This window comes from Dromiciops gliroides, chromosome 2, assembly GCF_019393635.1.
Source record: "Dromiciops gliroides isolate mDroGli1 chromosome 2, mDroGli1.pri, whole genome shotgun sequence".
In the NCBI taxonomy this organism is placed as follows: domain Eukaryota; kingdom Metazoa; phylum Chordata; class Mammalia; order Microbiotheria; family Microbiotheriidae; genus Dromiciops; species Dromiciops gliroides.
In genome coordinates this window covers 675,448,321-675,473,938 of record NC_057862.1, presented here as the reverse complement: position 1 = coordinate 675,473,938, position 25,618 = coordinate 675,448,321, and the positions used below count along the sequence as shown (strand labels likewise).

The 25,618-nt window shown below is 39.4% G+C and overlaps 1 protein-coding gene across 1 annotated transcript; it reads left to right on the top strand.

The window, feature by feature from the left end:
- Positions 1-24,563, top strand: LOC122739605 (zinc finger protein 850-like). The gene is made up of 4 exons (XM_043981275.1): positions 1-8; positions 17,827-17,915; positions 22,176-22,302; positions 22,422-24,563. The coding sequence occupies exons 2-4, from the start codon at positions 17,883-17,885 to the stop codon at positions 24,497-24,499; spliced, it is 2,238 nt and encodes a 745-aa protein (XP_043837210.1). The 5' UTR covers positions 1-8; positions 17,827-17,882; the 3' UTR covers positions 24,500-24,563.
- Positions 24,564-25,618: the final 1,055 nt, after the last annotated feature.

The window sequence follows — 25,618 nt, the reverse complement described above, 5'->3', positions numbered from 1 at the left end:
TCGGTTTGGTGAGTTTTTATAAGGAATATAGACTAAGCCTAGATTTAAGACGATTTGTACTGTATTTCTGTTTTCCTATCCTTCTAATCAACAACACCTTATATACAATAAAGGCTCTATCTAGAAAACCAGAAGCTTCTTCCATTTACTAGTCTGGGAGATGAATTAAGGGAAGGGTTAAGTAGGGGAGATTTATGATCTAATATCCAATTTTAAATCTCACAATACTTAGCAGGTACTTAGGTATTTAGAAGGTATTAGAAACCCATTTGAAAATTTAAAGGGACAGGCACATAAAATCGTTGAAAATAGGAGAAATGTACAAACATAAAATTTCTTACCCAACTTATTTTGCTGGGAAGATCAGAAGACTGAGGGGGTCAGCACCCCCTTTTGTGATCACCAAAACTGTGGATAGTAAAACTATATGTATGGGGCAGCTAGATCGTGCAGTGGATAGAGCACTTGCCCTGGATTCAGGAGGACCTGAGTTCAAATCCAGCCTCAGACACTTAATATTTACTGGCTGTGTGACCCTGGGCAAGTCACTTAACCCCAATTGCCTCACCATTAAAAAAACTATATGTGTGGTCACCTAAATTCTGTCCCAAATTTGGAGAAAATTAGCTGGGGTTACTAATATATTTGTTACTTCTAAATTAGAAGCTTTAGCACCAGTTTGGGGCATTAAGGATTTATTAAAGTTTATTAAATATTGGTACAGATAGCATACATGTCTCTGAAAGTTAAGAAAAGGTCTATCTAGCCTAGAGGTGAGAATAGAGCTCAGCCTGGCCTCCTTCCACGTCCTCTGCCAACAAGAGCGCCTCCAAGAGAGTAACTGAGAGTAACTGCTTGTGAAAGCTGATTGGTTCCTTTCTGCCCACATCCATCCCTGCCTGGTAAAAGGTCCAAGGACAAAGTTCCCATTGGATGTTCTCCCCATTGCATCATGGAGAAATCTCTTTTCCCCAATGCCATTGATTTGCTGGCTCTTTTCCTTGTGCAGTTCCTGAGAAGCCCCCCAAGTGGAATTGGTGGATTGTTGCCCTGAGCATCCTCACAGCAGCAGTCCTGACAATTGGCTGTTTTGTGGTTTTCACCAAATGGAAGAAGAAAAAGTCAGGTGTGTATTCTTAGGTGAGAGGGAAAGAAATGGGAAGAAAACATCAAAAGAAAACAAACTGTTACTCTAGGGTTGGTGTTAATAATAGTGTACTATTTATTTACTTGCAAGGCAATGAGGGTCAAGTGACTTGCCCAGGGTCACACAGCTAGTAAGTGTCAAGTGTCTGATACCAGATTTGAACTCAGGTCCTCCTGATTCCAGGGCTGGTGCTTTATCTACTTTGCCAACTAGCTGCCCCCCAAAATAGACTACTTCTGTTCGGACCCAAAGGGTAGAACTAGGAACAATGGGTGGAAGCTCCAAAGAGATAAATTTAGGCATGATATTAGGCAAAATTATTTGACTAATTAGGATAATTGGAGCTATCATCAGTGATATGGGCAGGCTTGGGAGGTAATGACTTCATTCCCTCCCAGGAGAAGTCATCAAGCATAAGTAGGCTGGCCAATAATTGAGGGGACCATTGTTCATGTATAAATGGGGCCAGGAGGCTGCTGAGGTCCCTTCACACTCTGAAACGCTGTGAATCTGTGACTTCTCATGGTTGTTGAGAACCATGCAGTCTTCCGTGATTGATGCATGAACTGAAACAATGTTACAGAGGGAAGTCCCACTGAAGGGTCATGCACTGAAATGGTGCAGACACAAGGTTTCTGAGCAAAGGAGAATCCTTGGGAAAGGTACCAGAGGGAAGGTGGAATTGGTGTCTTTGTAACTCATTTTTGAACCTTGATTTAATTTCTTTTCTTTACCTCTTCTATTAGGATGGGAAGGAGGAAATGGACATGGAGATCATGGGATGTGCTCAATCTAGGAATCTTTTTCACAGGGACAACTTCACAAGCTCAACTGGAAAGACCTTTTCCTTCCTCGATTGCTCCTTCTGTTATTCATCTCCAGTGAAAGAATTCATCAATCCAAAATCCTGACACCAAGCCAGTTGCCACCTTCCCTGGCAACCCCCACATATTTGTCAGAGGGGTCACCTGCACACCCAACCCTAACCCTAATCCTATCTCTAACTGACCTCTCTATGTTGCAGACAGGTCCGGGATGGGGCATCCAATGGGGCTCCATTAAATGGGAGAGACACATAGTGCACAGTCCACCTCAGTATCCTTTGGCAATGGGAAGAATGAGACCCAGGTTATGAGTTCAAATGTCTGAATGTATGGAGAGTAAGACTTTCAGAAGAGAAAATATTGATATACTCGTATTAAAGAAGAAGGCCAGGGCAGCTAGATGGCACAGTGGATGGAGCACCAGCCCTGGAGTCAGGAGGACCTGAATTCAAAATCGGCCTCAGACACTTAACACTCACTAGCTGTGTGACCCTGGGCAAGTCACTTAACCCCAATTGTCTCACTAAAAAAAAAAAAAAAGAAGAAGAAGAAGAATCCCAGTTCATTGCTGCAGGAAGTAGAATCTTCTACTCCTTCACTGTAAGCAAGTACTTTAGAAGGTATTTCTGAGAAGGCCCCAGATGCAATCAGCCCTTGTCTTCTCTGGATGAGCTTGTCAAAGGCAACCTCATTGGTTACAAGTTCCTGCCCCTTCTGAGTCTTGAGATGGATTCTCCTCTCTTTGGGTTGGGTATAGACTTTCTTTTCAATAAATTGGTATTGAATTTTTTTCCATTGCTTAGATTTCTTTCATCCTCTTCCCACCTTCTCACCTCCAACCATTCCTCATAACAAAAGTGTTGTTTTTCCTTAAGGAAAGAAAAAGGGGAAGAAGAGAAGAAAATTTTCAGCAACACTGATCAATACATCAAATAAAAATATTTTTTTTTCCCGAGGCAACTGGGGTTAAGTGACTTTCCCAGGGTCACACAGCTGGTAAGTGTCAAGTGTCGAAGGCCAGATTTGAACTCAGATACTCCTGACTCCAGGGCCTGTGCTCTATCCCCTGTGCCACCTAGCTCTCCCATTGAATAAAAATTTGACTGTATATGCAGAGACACTCATACTTCTACAAAAGGGCACACATGTTCTGTTTATTTCTGAATATTCTTTCTAAAATTTCATCTATTTATCTTTCCCATTTTGGAATTCCAACCTTTCATTTTTATGCTATATGAGTTTGGTTTTTCAGATTTGTTTCTTGACTGCAATGTATTGTAGAATTTTGTTTATTTAGTCAATTGATCTACACGATTTAAATTGCTTTCTAATATAGTTAGACTAATTTGTAGCCACACCCACTATGCATTCATATGCAGGAATGCATTCTAGAGGCTTCTAATATTGGCTATTTCAATTCTTTGTCCATTTGTTGGGCATGAGGTGACACTTCATGGTTGTTTTGGTTTAAGTTTCACTTCCTGTTAGTGATTTTTAAGCATAATTTCATATCATTGTTAAAGATTTGCTTTTCTTTGAAAACTATCTTTTGACTGGTTATCTGTTTTTAGTGTTTAGTCATTTTCTTTCCTGTCTGACTCTTCTTGGCCCCCTTTTTTTTTCTAGGCAAAATTACTGGAAGGGATTGCCATTTCCTTCTCCATCTCATTTTATAGAAGAAGAAAGGGCAGAAATCAGATTAAATGACTTGCCCAGGGTCACACAGTTAGTAAGTGTCTGAAACTGGATTTGAATTCAGGTTCTCCTGATTCAAGGTTTGGCATTCTATCCACTGTGCCACCTAGCTGCCTCTATTGGGTAATGGTTATTGGTCCTATATATTTTGGTTATTTGTCTGTGCATCTTGTATACCAAACTCCCACCAGAGGTATTCAATGCCATGATATTCCTCTTTTCTTCTTATCCTAGATGCCTTAATTTCATTTTTGCAGAAGCTTTTCAATTTTATTCAACACTCCTACTCTTACTTTCTTATCTATATCCTTTTGAAATTCCCTTAATTGTCCCCTTCTGCATTTATGTCCTAAATCAATTAGAGCATTTGAGTTTGATATGGATTTTGGTTTATTATCTATGGTTTCCTTAAGAACAATGCAATTTCCTTGTCTAGATTTGCTTATGCTGTTTAATTTTATTTTTGCTTTGTCTGACAACATGCTATAATTCCTGCTTTTTTTGTTTCATTACTTGTTTTTTAGATATATTTCTTGAAGGGACTGGATTGTGGCATTTTGTTTCCTATCAAATCTGTCAGTTTGTGTTTTGAAGAGTCCCCTACTTTCAGAACTATGATTGAATGTCAAGAGTACTGATAAAATATGTTAAATTTTGTGGACAAATACTCCCCCCCACCCCCACCTTCATCAGGGTTTCAGAGCTAGAGAGGCAGTCTACGCTTAGACTACAGAGGGGAAAATAGTGAGACAATGTGCCCAGAGAGAGGCCAGTTGTTTAAGAGAGTAGATAATGGAACCTCCTTGGAGGGAGTTAATTGGATAATACTCTTCATTTAATAATGTTTCCTGGATTTCAGGTCTAAAAAATTCAGATGTTATTTAAATAAGTAATAAACTAAATTATTTGCAAAGAGAACAAGAGGATATTTGATTAATATTAAATGTCTTACTAACTCCAAATCCTAAGTAGCAAACTATGAATGGCTGTAGAAGTTCCAACATTTACTGAAGATTTCAGACCTTATTATCATGAATTAATCAATGAACAGCCACCATTAAGCACCTGCTATATGCCTAATACTGGGAAAATAATGGGAGGGAGAAAGAAAGTATGGAAGGAAGGAAAGAAGGAAGGAAGAAAGTAAGGGAGGGAGGGAGAAAGAAGAAGAAAAGGCAGGAGGAAGGAAGGAGGCAAAAAAAGGCAAGAAAGGGGGGGAGGAAAGAAGCAAGAAGGGGATTGAGCAAAAAGAGAAGGAAGGATAAAAAGAAAGAAGATAAAGAAATGAAAGGAAGGAAGGGACAACACACTGAAGAAATGAAGGGAAAGAATGAAGGAAGGAAAGAAAGAAAGAATGAGTCCTATCCTTAATGCAGGTACCTTAGAGGCTACCATACACACTTGGCTCTGTGGGGCTGATCGCCATGGCACAGTGTTTTTGCATGACTGAGCTTTCCCTCTGTAATGATTGGAATGACGCCACCTGCTGGAGACTTACTGTAGAAAAGCTCTGCCATGAGGTGAAGGTCTCTGAGGGCAAGACCATGTGGCTTTTCTTTGGCATCAGGAAGTGGCGTTGGCTTGTGGGAGGAAGAAGGGGGAGGCTGTTACTCTGACTCGGGCTCTTTCCTGTGGACTCTGGCAGGGAGTGGAGCTAGGAATGTTCTCTCCCTTTAATAGATAGGAATCTAGACCTTTTCTCTTTCTCTTTACCAAATTCTTATTCTCCTTAATAAATGCTTAAAAGTCTAACTCTTGCTAAAGCTTATAATTTATTGGCGATCACTTATTAGATATTTTAGAGAGTATAGCTAAAATTTTAGCCCTGTACAGATGGCTGACCACGAAGAGGAAAGCTGAACCTCAGTCTTCTGATTTTCTGGTTGGGTAAGAAATTTCCCCTACCCTGTCCCTTTAAACTGCTAAGTACCTTTAAATTTTCAAATGGACCTTTTAAACTCCCTAATTACCTTATTTTTTATTTTAGTCTGTTTAACCAGACAAATGGGAGATAAGATCATGTTAATTCTTTGTTTTTGTGGATTTTCTATTTTTTTTAGAAGAGCCAGCCAGGTGCTCACACAAGGGTGCTCCCTCTCTCCCAGCCACGCTTTTTCAGAGAAAACTCTGATTTCTGCAGCTTTTCCAAATTCTAACACTAATTGTTGCTCTCATTTTGCATGCCTGGAGGCTTCTCTAGAAGCTTTTAATCCCCTAGAAGCTGGGGAAGGGGAACCCAGGCCTGAGTTTGATTCCTGGGCTGTGCACCATGTGGGAGAGGTGGTCCCCTCCCCTTCTCTAGGGACCCCACCTCCTCTGCCTCCTCTCCTTGATTCTCCTGCCCAGGAGATCATGAGATCTAATCCACCCTCCTCAGATCCTGATCTTGCACATGGGCAGCTTTCTCTACCTGCATTTTCAGCCCTTCCCCAGCTGAACTGTGACTCTGAGACAACCTTAGAAACCCTTTAAATTCCAGATATGCTCGTTTGGTTTCATAATTTTGTTAATCTGCTTTTGTCTCTAATTAGTAACCTTCCAAAGTATTTGTATTATTAAAGGACAAACTGACAATATAGAGGGGTTAAAGAAGAAAAACTTAAGCTGAATAAAAATGACAATGATCATCACAGTTCAAGACTCTGCTTCTTTTGCTATGGAAGTGTGAGATTAAAATTGGATATTAGATCATAAATCTACCCTACTTAACCTTTCCCTTAATTTATCTCCCAGACTAGTAAATGGAAGAAGCTTCTGGTTTTCTAGATAGACCTTTTATTGTATGGTAATCACAAGGTGATGTTGATTAGAAGGATAGGAAAGTAGAAATACAATACAAATCATCTTAAGTCTGGGCTTAGTCTATATTCTGTGTAAAACTCACCAAAACCCAAGGCCATCTTTGGAGAGAGAGACCAAGTCAAGCTCATGCTGTTAACCGAGAGCCGGGCCGAGTCAAACTCCAGTCCGCGTCTGTCTGTGCAGCGCAGCCAGGAGACCAGCGGAGCAGGAAAAAAGGCCCCACTTCCGTTCTCTCCTTGCCTTTTAAGCTCCCACCCCGGAAGTCGAGTGCTCAGCAGGCAATCTGGCGTGTGTTGAAGGCAGACTGGTGTGTGTAGCTCATGCTGTTGGTCTCCTCCCCAAAAGGGTGGTCCTAAAAAAAAACTGGTGTCTCTCCATTATCTAACCGACTGTTAAAACTTTTTACCACAGAAGGGTACATATTTTACAGAAATGTAGCAGTAAGCAGCAAGGTATTGATATGAGTATTGGGGATTTTAGATATCGGAATCAAAAGTGTTCTGAATTCACTCAGAGTAATAGTATTAGTTCAGAGGTTACATAGGATTTCTATGCTATTACATCTACATTTTGAAATTGATGGTATTGGTTTATTTTCAGAGGTTTTCATGCTTTTGAGATTGTGTTTTATACTTAGCTTTAAAAAAAAGAGAATATTTGTAAAAGCTTTTTATAATAATGTGATCAAGTTTATATTTTATAATAGTCTTATTAATATTAAGTTCATATTCATTTAGATTTCCCTAGTTTGAATTTCATTGTCTTTTATTGTTCCATGTTTATTTTCTTCTGTTCATTCATCTATCTAATTTTGAAACATTGCAATATGGTTTTGATTTCATAATACAATCTTTTTTTTTTTTTTAGTGAGGCAATTGGAGTTAAGTGATTTGCCCAGGGTCACACAGCTAGTAAGTGTTAAGTGTCTGAGACCGGATCTGAACTCAGGTCCTCCTGACTCCAGGGCCAGTGCTCGATCCACTGTGCCACCTAGCTGCCCCAGGTTATGGATCTGGCTTGTAAGGGCAATTAGAAACAGGATTCTTTTTATTTTTATTTATTTAATTATTTATTTTTACATAATACAATCTTAATTCTAGGAGTATTGTGCTCCCATATTCTGAGTTGTTTGTTTTTCCTATTTTTTTTCTCTCAACTGATTATTTGATCAAACTCTTTAAAGCATTTCCCTGGCAAATTGGTTGCCATGGCAAGTGTAAATTGATTCTAGAAGTATTATTTTTGATAAGCATATTCCAAAAAAAAAAAAAGAGGGGAACATTTGTAAAAGTTTTCTTTAAAAAAAAAGTTTTCTTTGAGATTGTGTTGTGTTCTAACTTGTACTTAAATATGTTTTGATTTTTCACAAAAGTAATTGTATATTTAGTAAAAAAAATGGGTATTATTTGAAATTGTTGCATAATTATATATTATATTCTGAGTCAAGATGTATTCACATTTTTGTGATTGTTTATTATCCTCAGTTTTTAAATCCATATGAGACTTGGATTATGGGAATTTATCATTTAAGACATTAATTGCCTTTATTCTGAGTTATCAGATGTCAATTGGCCAAGATGCCATCCAGTCACAAGAAGAATACATGCAAGAGCAGGCATTGAACTGTCACATGAGGGGAGACATGCATGAAGCCAAGGTATGGCTGAGGGAACGGCTTTTGACAAATGTTGAGGTTGGATTCTCTTGGTTTAATTTTATTTTTTTCCCCACAATACTGTACAGATGGCTGGAAGTCTTGATCCCACCCATCTCATTCTATACCTGGCTCCTATGCCCCCTCCTATATGCCTGATGCTATGGACATCTAAATCCCATGCATCTGATTAAGTCTGACTCCAATATGTTCGGTGGCATGGACATATATTCCATCCACCTATTTTAAGCCTGGCATACTGCATGGCTTGAGCAATAGTTCAAGTGTGGGAATGCTCATATCCCATCATTTCTCTGTTCTTTTATGGTAACCCCCATAATTATCTCAGGTGTCATGATAAATACAGTGGTGGATTTAGCCTTGACATCTGTTACCAATTATATTAGATTTTTTAAATTTTCATAATGGCATGAGGCAGATGATGCAAAAAGTGATGAAACAAAGATAAAAATTATTTTTAAAAATTAATATCGCAGCAATGGTCTTCTCAATTTACCCTCTACAAGGGGGGACTATAGTAATATTAATTCTAAAGAATGTTTCAATTTTTGTTTTTTTTGTTTGTTTCTTGTTTTTTGCAGGGCAATTAGGGTTAAGTGACTTGCCCAGGGTCACACAGCTAGTAAGTGTGTCAAGTGTCTGTGGCCGGATTTCAACTCAGGTCCTCCTGAATCCAGGGCTGGTGCTTTATCCACTGCACCACCTAGCTGCCCCCCTCAATTTTTGTTTTATTATATGTTTCATGTATAACAACTAAGATTCTGAATTCCCTTAGACATGTTTTTGAGAACTTTCATTGTTTGATTTGATTATTGACAAAGCTATTTTAAAGTTGTGTTAAGCTCAATTTTGTAGGAAAGATTACTGACTTATTACAAGCATCCACACATCAACCCCTGAAAAGACAACTGTGGGGCCCAATTTTTAATTGGGGACTGCTAGCTAAGTGGCTCGCCACAATATTGGGGCAAGGAAGGAAACTGGCAGCCTCCATCAAAACAGAAAAAGATTTATTTTAACAAGAACGAACTTAAAAAAAAAATACAAACAGGATCAGTAGGATCAAGGGAATGGAAATAAAATGGGGAAAGGGAAATTATAATACCTGAAAAAATACCACCGCCCAGGAATCAGCTGAAAATACGCAGCAGAATGCTTGTCCCTTTCCAGCTTCCACCTAGAATGCCCAATTCTCCTCCCTCAAACCTAGAAACACCCCACACAGCCCCAGCCAATGGGATGGCTGCTCTGACAGTCACATGACTGCCCTCACTAGGCTTCCAATCATTATAATTTTGCCAGGCCCATGTAGGCGTTGGCGAGTGATGATGATGTGAAGTGCCAGAGCCCTGGCAACGGCTACAACCAGTGAGTGGAGCGGTTTGCAGAGCCCCAGGCCAGTGCGCGCTGAGGCATAAAAACCTCAAGTAACAATTAATTCTTTACATTTCCATCCCATGACTACACTCAGAGGGCGTCCCAAGAATCATCTGAGAAAAGACTTTCAAAGACTTTATAGCAGCTCTTTTTTTTTCTTTTTGCAGGCAATGGGGGTTAAGTGACTTGCCCAGGGTCACACAGCTAGCAAGTGTCAAGTGTCCGAGGCCGGATTTGAACTCAGGAACTCCTGAATCCAGGGCCAGTGCCTTAACCACTGCGCCATCTAGCTGTCCCTTTCAAAGACTTTAAATGCACAGTTTGGTTTTGTTGTTTTTCTTTTTCCCTTCTGTTATTATATACACCATTTGTAGAATGTACTCTCTGCAGAGGCTCTCCCTTTGCAAGATCAATGTAAAAGCACCAGTTCATGAGGACAAAAAACTGCCCCTCTGGACAAAACTTTTATCTCTCCCTTTTTCTATATTCATATTAACATATTATTAGTTAGCATAGGATATTGTTATATTCTGTTATTTTTGACTGTTTCATCAAAGAAATGCCCTGTTTCTTGAAGAAACAAAGAGGGCACTGTAACGATTGGAATACGCCACCTGCTGGAGACTTACTGTAGAAAAGCTCTGTCATGAGTTGAAGGTCTCTGAGGGCAAGAACATGCGGCTTTTCTTTGGCATCAGGAAGTGACGTTGGCTTGTGGGAGGAAGAAGGGGGAGGCTGTTACTCTGACTCGGGCTCTTTCCTGTGGACTCTGGTGGGGAGCAGAGCTAGGAATGCTCTCTCCCTTTAATAGATAGATGAATTTAGGCCTTTTCTCTCTCTCCTTACCAAATTCTTATTCTCCTTAATAAATGCTTAAAAGTCTAACTCTTGCTAAAGCTTATAATTTATTGGCGACCACTCATTAGATATTTTAGACAGTATAGCTAAAATTTTAGCCCTGTATACCTCCCTTATTGATTTCTATGCCTGTAGGGCTAGGTTGAAGATGAAGAGGTATATATCATGAGTGGAAAGCACACTGGCCCAGGAGTTAGAGGATCTGCATTGTAATCTCACCTTTGACACATATTAATTGTCTGACTTTGGGCAAGTCTACACCTCAGCTTGTTCACTCTTAAAATGAGAATTTTTTTTTAATCATAAAAGTATTTTTTTATTTTGCAGCTACATGCAAAGCTGGTTTTCAACATTTATTTCCTTAAGATATTTACTTCCAATTTTTTCTTCCTCTCTCCCTTTCCTTTTCCCTCCCCCAGACAGAAAGCTATCTGATATAGGTTATACATGTAGAATCACATAAAACATATTTCTGTGTTAGTCCTGTTGTGAAAGAAGAATCAGAACACAAGGGGAAAACATCAACAAAGAAAAAAAAACAATGAAAATAGGAGAAAAATACAAAGATAAAATTTCTTACCCAACTTGTTTTGCAGAAAAGATCAGAAGCCTGAGGGGTTCAGCACCCCCTATCATGATTGCCAAAACTGTGGCCAGTAAAACTATATGTGTGGGGGCAGCTAGATGGCGCAGTGGATAGAGCACTGGCCCTGGAGTCAGGAGTACCTGAGTTGAAATCCGGCCTCAGACACTTAACACTTACTAGCTGTGTGACCCTGGGCAAGTCACTTAACCCCAATTGCCTCACTAAAAAATGTAACGATTGGAATAACGCCACCTGCTGGATACTTACTGTAGAAGAGTTCTGCCCATGAAGGGAAGGTCTTTGAGGGCAAGACCAGGAGTCAGGAAGTGACGCGGACTAGTGGGAGGAGGAAGGAAGAGACTGGCGCTCAGTCTCGCTCTCTTCCCTCTGGACTCTGGCGGAGAAGGGAGCTAGAAATGTGCTCTCCCTTTAATAGATAGGAATCTAGGCCTTTTTCTCTCTCTTTACCAAATTCTTATTCTCCTTAATAAATGCTTAAAAGTCTAACTCTTGCTAAAGCTTATAATTTATTGGCGACCACTCATTAGATATTTTAGACAGACTAGCTAGAATTTTAGCCCTTAACAGATGGCTGACCACGAAGAGGAAAGCTAACCCTCAGTCTTCTTCTGATCTGCTGGTTGGGTAAGAAATTTCCCCTCCCTCTCCCTTTAACTGCTAAGTACTGGCGCACTGGCTGTGTTTTTCCTTTGAATTTTTTCGAATGGACCTTTTAAACTCCCTAATTATCCTATTTTTGATTTTGGTCTGTTTAACCAGACAAATGGGAGATAAGATCATGTTAATGCTTTGTTTTTGTGGATTTTCTATTTTTCTTTTTATTTTTGTTAAAAGAGCCAGCAACTTACTCACACAAGGAAATATCTCTCCCTCTCCCAACCATGCTTTTTCAGAGAAACCTGAAGAGATTCCCGCAGCTTTTCCCAGTTCTAACACTAATTGTTGCTCTAATTTTGCATGCCTGGAGGCAATGACCCACCCTCTAGAAGCTTTTAATCCCCTAGCACCTGGAGGCAAAGTGGGGGAAGAGGAATCCAGGCCTGAGTTCAAAATCAAGTCTGATTCAAATTGCTCTGATCCCTCCCCTCCTCTCCAGACCCCACCCTCTACTCCTCCTATGGCCAAGCCCATTGCTTCCCCTGCCTGGGAAGTCCAGAGATCTGATGCGCATGCTCAACTTTTTCTACCTGCATTTGCAGCTTCAGGCTCAGCCCTTCCCCGGCCTGGCTGTGCTTTTGAGACAATCTTAGAAAACTCTTTAAATTCCAGATATGCTTGTTTTGTTCATAATTTTGCTAACCTGCTTTTGTCTTTAATTAGTAATCTTATAAAGCATTTGTATGGTGAAAAGACTGACAGACAATATAAAGGGGTTAAAGAAGAAAAACTTAAGCTGAATAAGAATGACAACCATCAACATAGTTCAAGACTCTGCTTCTTTTGCCATGGAAGGGTATATATTTTAGAGAAATGTAGAAGTAAGCAGCAAGGTATTGATATGAGTGTTGGGGATTTTAGATATCGGAATCAAAAGTGTTCTGAATTCACTCAGAGTATTAATGTCAGTTCAGAGGTTACATAGGATTTCTATGCTATTACATATACATTTTGGAATTAATGGTATAGGTTTATTTTCATAGAGATTTTAATGCTTTTGAGATTGTGTCTTATACTTAGTTTCTAAAACAAGGAGAATATTTGTAAAAGCTTTTTATAGTCATACGATCAAGTTTATATTTTGTAATACTCTTATTAATATTAAGTTCATATTCATTTAGATTTCCCTAGTTTGAATTTCATTGTCTTTTATTATTCCATGTGTATTTTCTTCTATTCATTCATCTATCTAATTTTGAAACATGGTTTTGATTTCATAATACAATGTTAATTCTAGGAGTATTGTGCTCCCATATTCTGAGTTATTTGTTTTTGCTATTTTTTCTCAACTGATTATTTGATCAAACTCTTTAAAGCATTTACCTGGCAAATTGTTTGCCATGGCAAGTGTAAATTGATTCTAGAAGTATTATTTTTGATAAGCATATTCCCCCCCAAAAAAAAGAGAGGAACATTTGTAAAAGTTGTCTTTGAGATTGTGTTGTGCTTTAACTTGTATTCAAATATGTTCTGATTTTTCACAAAAGTAATTGTATACTAAGTAAAAAAGGGGTATTATTTGAAATTGTTGCATAATTATATATTGTGTTCTGAGTCAAGATGTATTCACATTTTTTGCAATCATTTATTATCCTCAATTTTTAAATCCATATGAGATTTTAAATTATGGGAATTTATCATTTAAGACATTAATTGCCGTTATTCTGAGTTATCAGATGCCAGTTGGCCAAGATGCCATCCAATCACAAGAGGAATACATGCAAGAGCAGACACTGAACTGTTACGTGAGGGGAGACATGCATGAAGTCAAGGTATGGCCGAGGGAACGGCTTTTGACAAATGTTGAGGTTGGATTCTCTTGGTTTAATATTTTATTCTCTTTTTCCCCACAATATTGTACAGATGGCTGGAAGTATTCATCCCACCCATCTTACTTCTACACCTGGCTTCTATGCTCCCTCCTATATGCCTGATGCCATGGACATCTCAATCCCATGCATCTGATTAAGTCTGACTCAGTTTCCTCCAATATGTTCGGTGGCATGGACATATATTCCATCCACCTATTTTAAGCCTGGCATACTGTATGGGCAGTACATATTGCTCAAGTGTGGGAATGCTCATATCCCATCATTTCTCTGTTCTTTTATGGTAACCCCCATAATTATCTCAGGTGTCATGATAAATACAGTGTTGAATTTGGCCTTGACACCTGTTACCAATTATATTAGATTTTTTAATTTCTCATAATGGCATGAGGATAATTAGGCAGATGATGCAAAAAGTGATGAAACAAAGATAAAAATTATTTTAAAAAATTAATATCGCAGCAATTGTCTTCTCAATTACCCTCCATAAGGGGGACTATAGTAATATTATAATTTTAAAGAATGTTTCAATTTTTGTTTTATTATATGTTTCATGTGTAACAACCAAGATTCTGAATTCCCTTAGACATGTTTTTGAGAACTTTCATTGTTTGATTTGATTATTGACAAAGCTATTTTAAAGTTGTGTTAAGCTCAATTTTGTAGGAAATTTTCCTGGCTGATTACCAGCATCCACACATCAACCCCTGAAAAGACTTCCATTCCACGACTACACCTAGAGGACATCTGAGAAAAGACTTTCAGAGACTTTAAATGAACAGTTTTGATTTGTTGTTTTTGTTGTTTTTTTTCTCTTTCTGTTATAATATACACCATCTGTAACATGTATTCTCTGCAGAGGCCCTCCCTTTGCAAGACTAATGTCAAAGCATCGGTTCATGAGGACAAAAAAAAAAATCGCCCCTCTGGACAAAACTTTCCTCTCTTCCTTTTCTATATTGTTGTTCACATATTATTAGTTAGCAATAGTTATTATATTCTTTTTACTGTTCCGTCAAGGAAACATTTTGTTTCTTGAGGAACAACAGGGGGGACTGTAACGATTGGAATAACGCCACCTGCTGGATACTTACTGTAGAAGAGTTCTGCCCATGAAGGGAAGGTCTTTGAGGGCAAGACCAGGAGTCAGGAAGTGACGCGGACTAGTGGGAGGAGGAAGGAAGAGACTGGCGCTCAGTCTCGCTCTCTTCCCTCTGGACTCTGGCGGAGAAGGGAGCTAGAAATGTGCTCTCCCTTTAATAGATAGGAATCTAGGCCTTTTTCTCTCTCTTTACCAAATTCTTATTCTCCTTAATAAATGCTTAAAAGTCTAACTCTTGCTAAAGCTTATAATTTATTGGCGACCATTCATTAGATATTTTAGACAGACTAGCTAGAATTTTAGCCCTTAACAAAAACAAACAAACAAAAAAAACTATATGTGTGGTCACCTTATTTCTGTCCCAAGTTTGGAGAAATTTAGCTGCAGTTTCTAATATATTTGTTACTTCTAAATGAGAAGCTTTAGCACCAGTTTGGGGCATTAAGTTTTTATTAAAGTATATTAAATATTAGTAAAGAGAGCACATTTGTCTCTGAAAGTTAAGAAAAGGCCTACCTAACCTAGAGGAGAGAATAGAGTTCAGCCTGGCCTGCTTCTTCTTACAAGTCCTCTGCCACCAAGAGTGTCTCCAAGAGAGTCTAAATGAGAGTAACTGATTGGGGAAGCTAATGTGCATTTCTCTAATCAATAGTGATTTAGAGCATTTTTTCATATGACAATAGATAGCTTTTATTTCTTCATCTGAATACTTCCTCTTCATATCTTTTGACGTTTTCTCAATCAGGGAATGACTTGTGTAAGAAAATAATAAGGTTTTGAGACAGACCAAAGGGACCCCCTCCCTGCCCCTAGGGGATTGATTGGATTAAGATTGATCAGATTCACTGACTTTGCTGATTAACTCATTTACAGTTAATTCAATTAAAACCACACCTGCCTGGCCCTCCAGAGGATGTGTTTTCAGAGGGTGTGAACTCTGACATCAGCATGGAACCACCCTCAAGTCATGTGAACCAGTGGATTTGGTTCATGGTAGCCAATTAGCTTGAACCAATGTGGAAAGACCGCTTCTCCTCCAGACCCATAAAAAGCTTCCACAGGCAGTTATTCTTGGATAGACTCTCTCAGAGGCACAATCGGTGGCAGAGGATTTGGAGGGAGAAGCAGGCCAGGCTGCAATGTATTAGAAACCCCACCTAATTTTCCCTAAACTTGGGACAGAAATAAGGCAACCACATATACTTTTAAATGTCACAGGTTTGTTGACCAGGAAGGACATGTTGGATCCTGAAATCTTCTGATCTTCTCTGGAAACAAGCTGGGTAAGAAATTCTATGTTTGTACATTTCTCCTATTTTTACTGATTTTATGGGCCTTTCTCCCTAAATTGCCAAAGGCCTGTTCTTCCAACTTTTCCTGCCGGTTTTTTCTTTCCCCAACCACCTTTTCTCAGAAGAAAAGTTTTTTGAGACAATTTTAGGCTGTAATTTCATAAGATCATGTGAATGCTTTGTTTTCTGCATTTTCTATTTCTATATCTATCTTTATTTTTGTTTTAGTAAAGCAAATTTTGAATTACAATATTGGGACTAAAAATATCAAAGTCTGCTATATAATATAAGGGTCTCCCCTAGAAAGAATACTCAGCTTGAGATTTGTATAAGGTATCCATTCAGTAAGGCACGCCAAAAAGAAAGCTTATTGAATTGTGTTTTAGGTGGCAGAGTACAGTGGCCAGAGTCTGGATCTTTTGATCCCCAAACATTGAGAGATTGGCAATTAATCTTGTGCCTTAAGTACCCCAAAGATTTAACTTATTGGGAACTCGAATAGAGTGAGCAAGGAGCTGACACAGGAGGAGACACCAGCTTCTCCCCCTATTTCCTCTACCCCAACCACAGAATGAAATCTGCTTTTAAAGGAAACAGAAAAGCCCCAAAACCCAGATGACATCCCAAGAATCATCTGAAAAAAGACTTCCAAAGACATAAATGGGCATTTTCCTATTTTCCTTTTCCTATGGCATACTATTTGGAATATCCTCCTCCTAAAGGGGCCTGTCCCTTTGAATTGTTTTTTCAATAAGTCACTCAAATTCTCTTTTTTCATTCCTCTTGACATTGTTAGTCATCATAAAAGCCTTTATAAATATTTGTAATATTACTACTTCATTTAAGGAAACCATGTTCCTCACAGAAGCACAGGGGAGTTTATGAGAAAATGATGGATTTTGGGATGTCCAGAGGCCCCCACTTGAGGGGATAATATTAAGATTGATTGGATTGGGGGAAGCTAGGTGGCACAGTGGATAGAGCACTGGCCCTGGGTCCAGATGAACCTGAGTTCAAATCCAGCCTCAGACACTTAACGCTTACTAGCTGTGTGACCCTGGGCAAGTCACTTAACCCTAATTGCCCTGCAAAAAAAAGGATTGGATTGACTTTGCTGATTAACTCACTTAAAATTAACTCAATTAAAACCCCACATACCTGAATGTCTTGCTCTCAGAGGATGTGTTCTCTGAACTCTAACCTTAATAATTTCTGCTCATGGACCACCCTCAAGTCCAGGAAACTAATAGATTTCCAAGGATGCTAGCCTATTAGCTTGGAGTTGGATGGAAGGTAGGCAGTAAGGCTCTCAGATGCGCTCATGGTGGAAGACTTGGAGAAAGAAGGAGGCCAGGCTGAGCTCTATCTCTCCTCTAGACTAGATAGGTCTTCTTAACTTTCTGAGCGAACTGTACTCTCTTGACTAATATTTTGTACGCTTTAATAAATGCTTAATGCCCAAAACTGTTTCTAAAGCTTCTAATTTATAAGTAGTGATATATTAGAAACAAGACCCAAATTTCCCTAAACTTGGGACAGAAATGAGGTGACCACATATACCTTTTAGTTCCACAGGTCACAGTTGCCTGACCTACATATCTCACCCCTAGTATCAGATGGAGGTAGAGCTCTAATTCTGGGGTCAGAGTGCCACTGCAAGATCTCTTCCCATCTGGGATCCCAATTCCCTTCTGCCTCCTGGGTCTCTGCAGGAGGATGGGGAAGGTGCATGAGGGCAAAAGGAGGGTAGCAAGTCCCTTTCCTGTTCAGAAAAAGTTCACTTTCAAGCCTTACCCTCTTGCTGCCCTCCCATTCTGGTTAGAGTCTATCCTCAGAGGGCAGGGCCTTTGTAAGTGTTCAGGGACTTCAAGCTCTGTAATTCTGGGTTGGCATGTGTCCATCCTAGGAAGAAAACGTAAAGACAATGTCTCCCTCACTCTGAGATCCTTCTCCTTCCCCAGGTCAGCTTGCAGATAACCAAAGCCTATTCCAAGGAGAGAGCCTGGAGCCAGAGGGAATGGCTTCTGGCACCCAGAGACCCTCATCCCAGGTGAGTGCAGCCCATCCACAGAGCTGACCAGCATCAGCAATGGTGGAATCCAACAGAGCCAAGGAAGCTCTATCCTGTGAAACACAGATTGTCCTCTGCAGTGCTGTCAGCAGAGCAAACATTGTCCACCTGGATCTGCTCGTTTCCTTCTGCCTGAGATCACCCCAGTCTTCTCCTATCTCTTTGAATCATCCCTCTCTTTTCTTGTTCTTACGTCAAGTCAATGAGCATTTAGATAGTGGTTCCTTTGCCAACTACTGGGGATGCAAAGGAAACTTTAAACAATAATAGGCCCTGCCCTCAAGTGGCTCACTGTCTAGTTGAGAGATAACATGGCAGCAGCTGGGTGCACCTAAGGTGTCTCTACCATATAGATGGCCAGCACCCTTAGAGGGAAGGCTCTAGCAGTGGCAGGGACCAGGAAAAGCTTGTTTTCAAAATAATAACAAAATTCATCTGGAAAAACAAAAAGTCAAGAATATCAAGGGGAATAATGAAAAAAAAAATGCACAGCAAGGTGGGTTAGCTGTGACCCATCTGAAGCTCCTACTATAAAGCAACAGTCATCAAAACTATCTGGTTCTGGCTAAGAAATAGAGTGGAGGATCAATGAAATAGGCTAGGCACAGGAAACACAGTAGTAAATGACACTAGTAATGTAGTGTTTGATAAACCCAAAGACTCCAGCTTCTGGGATAGGAACTCAGTATTTGACAAAAACTGCTGGGAAAACTGGAAGATAGTATGGCAGAAATTAGGCATAGACCAACGTCTTACACCTTATACTAAAATAAGGTCAAAATGGATACATGATTTAGACATAAGAGGTGATACCATAGGTAAATTAGGAGAGAAAGGAATAGTCTACCTTTCAGATCTTTGGAAAGGGAAAACAGTTTATGACCAAACAAGAGATAGAGAATATTATAAAATGCAAAATGGATGATTTTGATCACATTAAATTAAAAATTTTTTGTACAAACAGAAGCAATGCATCCAAAATTAGAAGGGAGGAAGAAAGCTGCGAAACAATTTTTGTGGCCAGTACTTCTCTAAAATATATAGGGAACTAAATCAAATTTATAAGAATCCAAGTCATTCCCCAATTGAGAAATGGTCAAAGGATATGAACAGACAGTTCTCTGATGAAGAAACCAAAGCTATCTATTCCCATATGAAAAAATGCTCTAAATCTCTAATGATTAGAGAGATACAAATTAAAACAACTCTGAGGTACCACCTGACACCTATCAGATTGGCTAAAATGACAAAAAAGGAAAATAATAAATGTTGGAGAAACTGTGGAAAAATTGGAACACTAATGCATTGTTGGTGGAGCTGTGAACTGATCCAACGATTCTGGAGAGCAATTTGGAATTATGCCCAAAGGGCGATAAAGCTGTGCATACCCTTTGACCCAGAAATACCACTTTTGGGTCTTTTTTCCCAAAGAAATTATGGAAAGGGGAAAAGGACCCACATGTCCAAAAATATTTATAGCTGCTCTTTATGTTGTGGCAAGGAATTGGAAGTTGAGGGGATGCCCATCAATTGAGGAATGGCCAGACAAGTTGTGGTATATGAATGTAATGGAATACTATCATGCTGTAAGAAACGATGAGCAGGAGGAGTTCAGAGAAACCTGGAGGGCCTTACGTGGGTTGATGATGAGTGAGATGAGCAGAACCAGAAGAACATTGTACACAGTATCATCAACATTGAGTGTTGACCTACTGTGATGGACTATATTCTTCTCACCAATGCAATGGTACAGAAGGATTCCAGGGAACCCATGATGGAGGATCTCCAAATCCAGGGCAAAAAAACAAAACAAAACAGTGGAGTATAGAATCTGAATTAACCATACTATTTCTTTTGTTTTTGGTGCTGTTGTTTTTCTATTTTGACGTTTTTCCTCATTGCTCTGATATAACATGACTAATGTAGAAATATGTTTAGTGTTTATAGATATAGATATAGATATCAGATTACCTGCTGTCTAGGAGAGGGGGAGGGAGGGGAAGGAGGGAGAAAAATCTGAAATTGGAAAGCTTGTATAAACAAAAGTTGAGAACTATCTTTACATGTAACAGAGAAAATAAATAAATAAAATACTTTATTAAAAACTATAGGAAAAAAAAAGAATGAATGGGTCAAACAACAAATCATAGAAGCAATCAATAACTTTAGCCAAGAGAATGACAATAATGAGACAACATAACAAAATCTATGGGATGAAGCCAAAGCAGTGCTTAGGGGAAAATTTATACCTCTACTTACATGAATAAAAAAGAGAAATAGGAGATCAATGAATTGGGCATGCAACTTAAAAAGCTAGAAAAAGAACAAATGAGAAATCCCCAATTAGACACTAAATTAGAGATCCTGAAAATCAAAGGAGAAATTGATAAGATTGAAAGCAAAAAAACTATAGAATTAATCAATAAAACTAAGAGCTTGTTTTATGAAAAAAACAATAAAATAAATAAACTATTGGTTAATTTGATTTAAAAAAAAGAAAGAAGAAAACCAAATTACCAGTATCAAAAATGAAAGGGGTGATATTACCACCAATGAAGTGGAATTTAAATCAATAATTAGAAATTATTTTGCCCAACTGTATGCCAATAAATTTGACAATCTAAATGAAATGGATAAATATTTACAAAAATACAAACTGCCCAGGTTAACTGAAGAGGAAATAAAATCCTTAAATAAGCTCATATTACAAAAAGAAATTGAATAAGCCATTAATGAACTCCCTAAGAAAAAATCCTCAGGGCCAGATGGGTTTACAGGTGAATTCTACCAAATATTTAAAGAACAATTAATTCCAATATTATACAAATTTTTTGCAAAAGTAGGTGAAGGATTTCTACCAAATTCATTTTATGACACAAATATTGTGGTGATACCAAAACCAGGCAGAGCAGAAACAGAGAAAGAAAATTATAGACCAATTTCCCTAATGAATATTAATGCTAAAATCTTAAATAAGATATCAGCAAGGAGATTACAGCAAGTGATCACCAGGATAATACACTATGACCACGTGGGATTTATACCAGGAATGCAAGGCTGGTTCAACATTAGGAAAACTATTAACATAATCAACCACATCAATAAGAAAACGAACCAAAATCATATGATTATCTCAATAGATGCAGAGAAAGCTTTTGACAAAATACAGCACCCATTCCTAATAAAAAACCCTAGAGAGCTTAGGAATAGGTGGTGCTTTCCTTAAAATAGTAAGCAGTATCTACCTAAAACCATCCGCAAGCATTATATGTAATGGAGATAAGTTAGAGGCCTTCCAAATAAGATCAGGGGTGAAAGAGGGATGTCCATTATCACCTCTATTATTCAATATTGTACTAGAAATGTTAGCATTAGCAATCAGAAAAGAAAAAGGAATTAAAGGAATTAGAATAGGCAAGGAGGAAACAAAACTATCACTCTTTGCAGATGAAATTGGAAGTCTTATATGAACAAATATTGAAAACTATCTCTACCTGTAACTGGAAAATAATAAAATACTTTTATTTAAAAAAAAGAATCCTCTTCATAGGGGGGCAGCTAGGTGGCAAAGAGGATAAAGCACTGGCCCTGGATTCAGGAGGATCTGAATTCAAATCTAGCCTCAGACACTTGATACTAGATATGTCACCCTGGGCAATTAACCCTCATTGGCCTACCAAAAAAAGAAGGGGTAAACATTCCCTTCAAATTAGTAGGAGTATTTCAGGCTTTTATCAAATTAAATAGTTTTTGTCTTTGCTCTATTCTCAGTGATTAGTAGTAATGTTTTTTCACCCCAGAGTACATAGTATTTAATAATTTCTCACAAACATTTTATAAAATTTCTTACCATGACCCTTATGGCATGTAACATCCCTTCTGGTGAGGAGGAATTTCACATCCCCTTGATTACTTCTCCATAGACTCTCATACCTCAATCATCGAGCACATACTTCTCTCTGAGTCTGTAGGAAGAAGCATTTCATAGTAAGACATTTCTCCAACTTTTATTATTCCAAAATGATTCTCACTTCAAATACAAAATGTTTTTTCTCAGTATTCCATTGGGTTCTTATTGGATATGGTCTCAAATGCTGAGTCTGACACACATCAAGATTAGAGGAGTTTGGGGCAAATTCCTTCTGTGCTTCAGTTTCTCTCTCTAAGTTGATGAGGGTTGGACTAGATGAATTCTGCAGTCTTTTCCAGCTCTAAATTATATTAATTTTCCTGGTTTAGGAGTTGGTGACATTCCAGGATGTGGTTGTGGATTTCACCAGGGAGGAGTGGTGCCTCTTGGACCATTGTCAGAAAGAGCTCTACAAGGAGGTCATGCTGGAGAATGTCCAGAACCTGCTTTCTGTAGGTAAGGACCTTTTCCCTCTGGTTACTCTGAGCTGCTAACATGATAGCTCATTGCTCCTAATCCTGCCAGGCATAGTGAGTTGATCCTGATTCTTCCTTCTTTGTTCCATCAAATTGCAGTGCAGATGTTGGGAAAGGAAGAGAATGGAATAAGCATTCATAATGGAATGAGCAGTCTTACTGCACATCAGAGAATACACTCTGCAGAGAAACCTTATGGATGTAATCAATGTGGAAAGACTTTCACATGGAGTTCCAGTCTTGTTGCACATCAGAGAATCCACACTGGAGAGAAACCTTATGAATGTAATCAGTGTGGAAAGACTTTCACACAGCATTCCAGTCTTGCTGCACATCAGAGAATCCACACTGGAGAGAAACCTTATGAATGTAAACAGTGTGGAAAGACTTTCACAAAGAGTTGTAATCTTGCTGCACATCAGAGAATCCACACTGGAGAGAAACCTTATGAATGTAAACAGTGTGGAAAGACTTTCACAAAGAGTTCTAATCTTGCTGCACATCAGAGAATACACTCTGGAGAGAAACCTTTTGAATGTAATCAGTGTGGAAAGACTTTCACAGAGAGTTCCAGTCTTGCTAAGCATAGGAGAATCCACACTGGAGAGAAACCTTATGGATGTAATCAATGTGGACAGACTTTTGCATGGAGTTCCAGTCTTGCTGCACATCAGAGAATACACTCTGGAGAGAAACCTTATGAATGTAAACAGTGTGGAAAGACTTTCACAGTGAATTCCGGGCTTGTTGCACATCAGAGAATCCACACTGGAGAGAAACCTTTTGAATGTAATCGGTGTGGAAAGACTTTCACAAAGAGTTCTAATCTTGCTGCACATCAGAGAATACACTCTGGAGAGAAACCTTATGAATGTAAACAGTGTGGAAAGACTTTCACAGTGAATTCCGGGCTTGTTGCACATCAGAGAATCCACACTGGAGAGAAACCTATTGAATGTAATCAGTGTGGAAAGACTTTCACAGAGAGTTCTAATCTTGCTGCACATCAGAGAATACACTCTGGAGAGAAACCTTATGAATGTAAACAGTGTGGAAAGACTTTCACAGTGAATTCCGGGCTTGTTGCACATCAGAGAATCCACACTGGAGAGAAACCTTTTGAATGTAATCAGTGTGGAAAGACTTTCACAGAGAGTTCCAGTCTTGCTAAGCATAGGAGAATCCACACTGGAGAGAAACCTTATGGATGTAATCAATGTGGAAAGACTTTTGCACAGAGTTCCAGTCTTGCTGCACATCAGAGAATCCACACTGGAGAGAAACCTTATGAATGTAAACAGTGTGGAAAGACTTTCACAAAGAGTTGTAATCTTGCTGCACATCAGAGAATCCACACTGGAGAGAAACCTTATGAATGTAAACAGTGTGGAAAGACTTTCACAAAGAGTTCTAATCTTGCTGCACATCAGAGAATACACTCTGGAGAGAAACCTTTTGAATGTAATCAGTGTGGAAAGACTTTCACAGAGAGTTCCAGTCTTGCTAAGCATAGGAGAATCCACACTGGAGAGAAACCTTTTGAATGTAATCGGTGTGGAAAGACTTTCACAAAGAGTTCTAATCTTGCTGCACATCAGAGAATACACTCTGGAGAGAAACCTTATGAATGTAAACAGTGTGGAAAGACTTTCACAGTGAATTCCGGGCTTGTTGCACATCAGAGAATCCACACTGGAGAGAAACCTATTGAATGTAATCAGTGTGGAAAGACTTTCACAGAGAGTTCTAATCTTGCTGCACATCAGAGAATACACTCTGGAGAGAAACCTTATGAATGTAAACAGTGTGGAAAGACTTTCACAGTGAATTCCGGGCTTGTTGCACATCAGAGAATCCACACTGGAGAGAAACCTTTTGAATGTAATCAGTGTGGAAAGACTTTCACAGAGAGTTCCAGTCTTGCTAAGCATAGGAGAATCCACACTGGAGAGAAACCTTATGGATGTAATCAATGTGGAAAGACTTTTGCACAGAGTTCCAGTCTTGCTGCACATCAGAGAATCCACAGTGGAGAGAAACCTTATGGATGTAATCAATGTGGAAAGACTTTTGCACAGAGTTCCAGTCTTGCTGCACATCAGAGAATACACTCTGGAGATAAACCTTTTGAAAGTAATCAGTGTGGAAAGACTTTCAATGAGTTTCATTCTTGCTAAGCATAGGAGAATCCTCATTGGAGAGAAACCTTATGAATGTAATCAGTGTTTAAAGAAGTTCGGATCCAGCTCCAGACTTGCTGTACAATCACATAAAACATATTTCCTTGTTAGTCACGTTCTGAAATAAGAATCAGAACACAAGGGAAAAACCTCAATAAAAAAAAAAACCTAGCCCATTTAAAGATGTTTTCCACGATTACTTATGTATAACTTCCATTGAATTGCTTGAGTTCTTGGGGTGGGGTTGGGAAGGGAGGGAGGAAGAGAAGTTGGAACACAAAGTTTTTTTTAAATTGATGGGGTAACTAGGTGGTGCAGTGGATAAAGCACCACCCCTGGATTCAGAAGAGCCTGAGTTTGATTCAGACCTCAGACATTTGAAACTTACTAGTTGCTCTCAGGGAAGAGCCCCAGTTGACAAGGGATCGTGCAGTCACCAATGCATCTCAGAGGCAGCCTCGGGAATAGACAGGTGGGACACGTGCCCCTTGAAAGAGGGGTCACTCGCTGGGGAGACTGGGCCAGCAGGATCTTACCCTGGCTGAGGCCAAGGTCGTCCTGTCGGCCGTTCTCCGGGATCGGGACCAGTCCACCACCTGGAACCGTTCAGGGACAACATCCCCTCTGAACTCATGCTCGTGGCATGTCTCTGCAATGCTGGATTCCTGCCTTAAGGATCCATCAGGCAACTCTCCCCGAATTCAAAACTGCAAGCACTGTCATGTGCCGTCCTGGGAGCTTTGACCTCGAATGACACGTTTCAGTAATCCCAGCTGAGGGCTGCAGAGAGTGTCACCAACTAATGCGGAATGGAGAGAGACGGAGAGACAGAGACAGAGACAGAGAGCCTTCAAGACCCTGTCGACAAGAAATTGATAATGAACGGAAAAGAATGGTGGATGGGAGATGTTGAAAAGGGTCGTGGTCAGGGATGGGGCGAGGAATTTGTCAACTTTCCTGCAGGGGCGATCCTGTAGAAGAAGGCTTTGGGTGTGGCGTGGTTAGGGCAATCCTTGGCAAGTAAGTGGAGGATGAGCAAAATCAGGGCCCTGCAGCTGAGGGAGGGAGAGCCTTTGGGAGTGCCGACAGGCGTCGCCTGTGGTGTGTCTGCCTGTC